The sequence below is a fragment of the Salmo trutta genome, chromosome 33, assembly GCF_901001165.1.
Source record: "Salmo trutta chromosome 33, fSalTru1.1, whole genome shotgun sequence".
NCBI lineage: Eukaryota > Metazoa > Chordata > Actinopteri > Salmoniformes > Salmonidae > Salmo > Salmo trutta.
Genome location: NC_042989.1, coordinates 6464095 through 6468720, shown reverse-complemented (window position 1 = coordinate 6468720; position 4626 = coordinate 6464095). Strand labels below are relative to the sequence as shown.

The 4626-nt window shown below is 42.0% G+C and overlaps 1 protein-coding gene across 7 annotated transcripts in view; it reads right to left on the bottom strand.

Moving 5' to 3' along the window:
- Positions 1–2746: 2746 nt before the first annotated feature.
- Positions 2747–4626, bottom strand: part of LOC115172303 (cation channel sperm-associated protein subunit beta) — a 46530-nt gene continuing 44650 nt past the window's right edge. For all 7 annotated transcript variants that reach the window (XM_029729639.1, XM_029729640.1, XM_029729644.1 and 4 more), the window contains 3 exons: positions 3671–3771; positions 3385–3459; positions 2747–3246 (listed from right to left, as the gene is read on the bottom strand). In XM_029729639.1, the coding sequence (XP_029585499.1) occupies positions 3025–3246; positions 3385–3459; positions 3671–3771 (398 nt within the window). In that variant the 3' untranslated portion in view covers positions 2747–3024. The remainder of the gene's footprint in view (positions 3247–3384; positions 3460–3670; positions 3772–4626) is intronic.

Sequence of the window (4626 nt, the reverse complement as noted above, 5' to 3'; positions counted from 1 at the left end):
CATCTTTGAGGACACTCATTTCCAATGTTAGTGGTCACTTGACTATCTTGTCAATATAATAGATTGTCTTCGGTTTGACCCTTACCTTAACCTAATTGTAACCAATTTGAAAATGAAATATCATATCTGCTACGTCCCCTTTGTTTTTCCCATTTATTGCTTATACAGTGCCTTGCAAAAGTATTCATCCCCCTTGGCGTTTTTTCAATTTTATTGCATTACAACCTGCAATTTAAATTGATTTTTATTTGGATTTCATGTAATGGACATACACAAAATAGTCCAAATTGGTGAAGTAAAAAAAAAATGGAAAAGTGGTGCGTGCATATGTCTTCACCCCCTTTGCTATGAAGCCCCTAAATAAGATCTGGCGCAACCAATTACCTTCAGAAGTCACATAATTAGTTAGATTGCATACAGGTGGACAATATTTAAGTGTCACATGATCTGTGACATGATCTCAGTATACATACACCTGTCCTGAAAGGCCCCAGAGTCTGCAACACCACTAAGCAAGGCGCACCACCATGAAGACCAAGGAGCTCTCCAAACAGGTCAGGGACAAAGTTATGGAGAAGCACAGATCAGGGTTGGGTTATAAAAAAATACCCGAAACTTTGAACATCCCACGGAGCACCATTAAATCCATTAATAAAAAAAATGGAAAGAATATGCCACCACAACAAACCTGCCAAGAGAGGGCCGCCCACCAAAACTCACAGGCCAGGTAAGGAGTGCATTAATCAGAGAGGCAACAAAGAGACCAAAGATAACCCAGAAGGAGCTGCAAAGCTCCACAGCGGAGATTGGAGTATCTGTCCATAGGACCACTTTAAGCCGTACACTTGTGGTGGCTAATTTCTGCATTACCAAATGAGGAGACACACCAGTCCGAGTTAACGACATCTTTAATACTTAAGATACTTTTGCAAAAGTTCTTGACCCCCAATAATGCATTCTCTCGAATGAACCAGGAAGGTGATTACAGAATGGCTACAGGGATCTTTTATAGCAACGATACACCCCCTTCAGCGTACATTGACAAACCACAGATACTTAGTAACAGTTCACAAAGGTTAAGTTTTGTATGACAGATATCAATAAAACACATCAGACAGTAACTGCTATGTCAACAGGATTAATGGTATAGCCCAGTATCTGGTCTCCTTAGAACCGTCCCTCCCTGGTACGGTATTGAACAGAACTATTTCATCCAATGGCATATATCAATTGTCAACTCTAGATATTCCCATCTCAAGCAAACCCCCTCTTGACCCCACTCCTGGACAGGCTCACTGGGGAGTAAGCCTCTAGGCCATATATTATCACAGGATAAGTGCGAGATCTAAGAGAGGACATACAAGGGTCCATTTACTGCCATAATCCTCCCCACAATAAAGAAAAGGAGGGAGTGACTTGCTCACAGACATTGTGGAGACAAGTCATTGGTTCCCCATTAATCACGCCATCCCTTCACATGGTTTAAGAAATAGGTAAAGACACATTCCCATGACGACAAGTCTGACCTCTCCCCTCTCTGGGCCCCAAGTGTCTGAGCCCCAGCTAAGGTAGACGTGCAACTGAAAAGACACCAGATTCCAATGGACACTTTCTAATGACAAGTACCTCAAATAAGCATATTATACTAATAAAACATCTTAATTATCTATGTTACCCAACTAATTCTGATTCGTCCACGACACACTCCACAGAGCTGGGCTTTATGGAAGAGAAAAAAGCCATTGCTTAAATAAAAAAATAAGCAAACACGTTTGGTGTTCGCCAAAAGGCATGTGGGAGACTCCCCAAACATATGGAAGAAGGTACTCTGGTCAGTTGAGACTAAAATGTAGCTTTTTGGCCATCAAGGAAAACGCAATGTCTGGCGCGAACCCAACACCTCTCATCACCCCGAGAATACCATCCCTACAATGAAGCATGCTGGTGGCAGCATCATGCTGTGGGGATGTTTTTAATCGGCAGGGACTGGGAAACTGGTCAGAATTGAAGGAATGATGGATGGTACTAAATACAGGGAAATTCTTGAGGGAAACCTGTTTCAGTCTTCCAGAGATTTGAGACTGGGACGGAGTTTCACTTTCCAGCAGGACAATGACCCTAAGCATACTGCTAAAGCAACACTCGAGTGGTTTAAGGGAAACATTTAAATGTCTTGGAATGGCCTAGTCAAAGCCCAGACCTAAATCCAATTGAGAATCTGTGGTATTACTTAAAGACTGCTGTACACCAGGGGAACCCATCCAACTTGAAGGAGCTGGAGCAGTTTTGCCTTGAATAATGGGCAGAAATACCAGTGGCTAGATGTGCCAAGCTTATAGACACATACCCCAAGAGACTTGCAGCTGTAATTGCTGCAAAAGGTGGCTCTACAAAGTATTGACTTTGGGGGGGTGAATAGTTATGCATGCTCAAGTTTTCAGTTTTTTTGTCTTATTTCTTGTTTGTTTCACAATAAAAAATATTTTGCATCTTCAAAGTAGTAGGCATGTTGTGTAAATCAAATGATACAAACCCCCCAAAATTCAATTTTAATTCCAGGTTATAAGGCAACAAAATGCAGCGTTCCACTTTAATACGGGTTACTACGTACTGACAACTATGAGTGATGTGTTTTCTTTATGGATCCTTCCCGACTACTCCTACAGGCCTGAGATATTATGTGATACTACTACATTATATTCTGGTAGGTTGTATCTGACAAAGGCCTAATGGCAACAAATCCTGGTTTAGTTTTTGTGAAAACATTTTTTAGTTGGTATTTTCTTTGAAAACACAGCAACAACCAATAAAACTCACTCCGAGCATGTGTTATTCCTTTCATTTGTACCTTTTCATCTTTGCTAGTTTATTTCAATCTTTCCCAAATACAAATTTAATAGGACACACTTGAAAAAAGGATCAATCTGAACAATGAAAACATTTACATCTCATACTTAGGTTAAAAGGTTAAAATGGAACGTACAACTCTATAACACACTCTTACGATGCCAAACTGTATAAATCCTACTCGGGTCCCTGTGTCATGGTAGACTTCTGGGTTCTGGTTGGAGAGATGGTGGGCTTGTGTTTCTTGAGGAGGGTTTTGATGCTGCTCATGGTTGGCATGGCAACGCCGTTGTATATGAGAAGGAAGCCAAAGAGCAGCAGGCCTCCCAGGATGATGGCTGCCATGTTGTTGACGAGGTGTTGGGTTGGGAACGCCAGCGGAGGCTCTGCTACGTAGATCTACCCGTATAGGAAGAGAGAGAGAGAAAGGGAGAGCGAGAAAGGAAGGAGAGAAATAGGTGAGGGCCGGAGGTTATCTTGTTCTTCCTCTTTTTTATTAGTTACTGACTTCAGTGTAAAAGCTACAGGGTTCCTCACCTGTACCTCCTCCACCAGGTCACACAACACAACTCCAGGAATGACAGAGATACGGAAGTGGAAAAGCTCAGAGCCCTGTGGAGAATAATGGTGGTGGTTGTTAGGTTGGAAAAATATTATATTCATAACATTGTCACAATGAAACCCCAGATGGAAACTGCTATTTCATAGCACAATTCGCATGAGTGAAATGACAGTATTTCTATGCAGACGTATACAGATTACACTCAACTGTTTTACAATTTATGAACATGTCATATAGTCAGGGAGACTGTAGATGATTTACATAAAGGCTGATCTGCAGTCCTTCTGGGTTGTAGAGATTGTTTTCTAGACTGTCTTCAAGATATTGTCTCATCCTGTCCATGGTGGGGGTGGCATGGGTTCCTACCAACACAAAGGATGGGAAAAGACGGGTTAACAACAGAGAATGTGTGTTTCACTATAGTGCACTAGAGACCTGCCCATTCGGCAACATTTTGCAAGGGAAGTCATGATCACACCCTTTTGTAGTTGAAATCAGTTTTTTCTGGTTGAGAAGATGACAGAAAATATGTATTTTTCACATTTTAAAGTTGCAATCCTAAATGGTGAAACTGCCACGTCCGTTTGGGATATTACAAAAACAAATATGTTTTTTTATTTTTTATTTGTACTTTTTACACCTTTTTCGCCCCAATTTCGTGATATCCAATTGGTAGTTACAGTCTTGACACCCTGCATGCTTAACCCGGAAGCCAGCCGCACCAATGTGTTCGGAGGAAACACCTTACAACTGGCGACCGTGTCAGCAGGATCGAACTCAGATCTGTAGTGACGCTTCTAGCACTGAGACGTAGTGCCTTAGACAGCTGCGCCACTCGAGAGGCCCCAACAACAAAAGAAGTTACTGCAAACAACAAGCACAGTTTTTTTTCAACTCAGATATCATTTGGGGGACCGAGTGGCACAGCATTTTAAGGCACTGCATCGCAGTGCTAGAGGTGTCACTACAGAGCAGGGTTTGATCCCGGGCTGTATCACAACCGGCCATGATCGGGAGTCCCATAGTGCGGCGCACAATTGTCATCCGGGTTAGGGGAGTGTTTGGTCGGGGTAGGCCATCATCTTAACTGACTTGACTAGTTAAATAAAGGTTAAATAAAAATTGCACACGCGATAGAACAGCAGAATACGTCCTGCAAATTAGATTTTTTTACTCGACGCACCTCGCCTCCGTTTCATCCACAAAACAAAAACAAA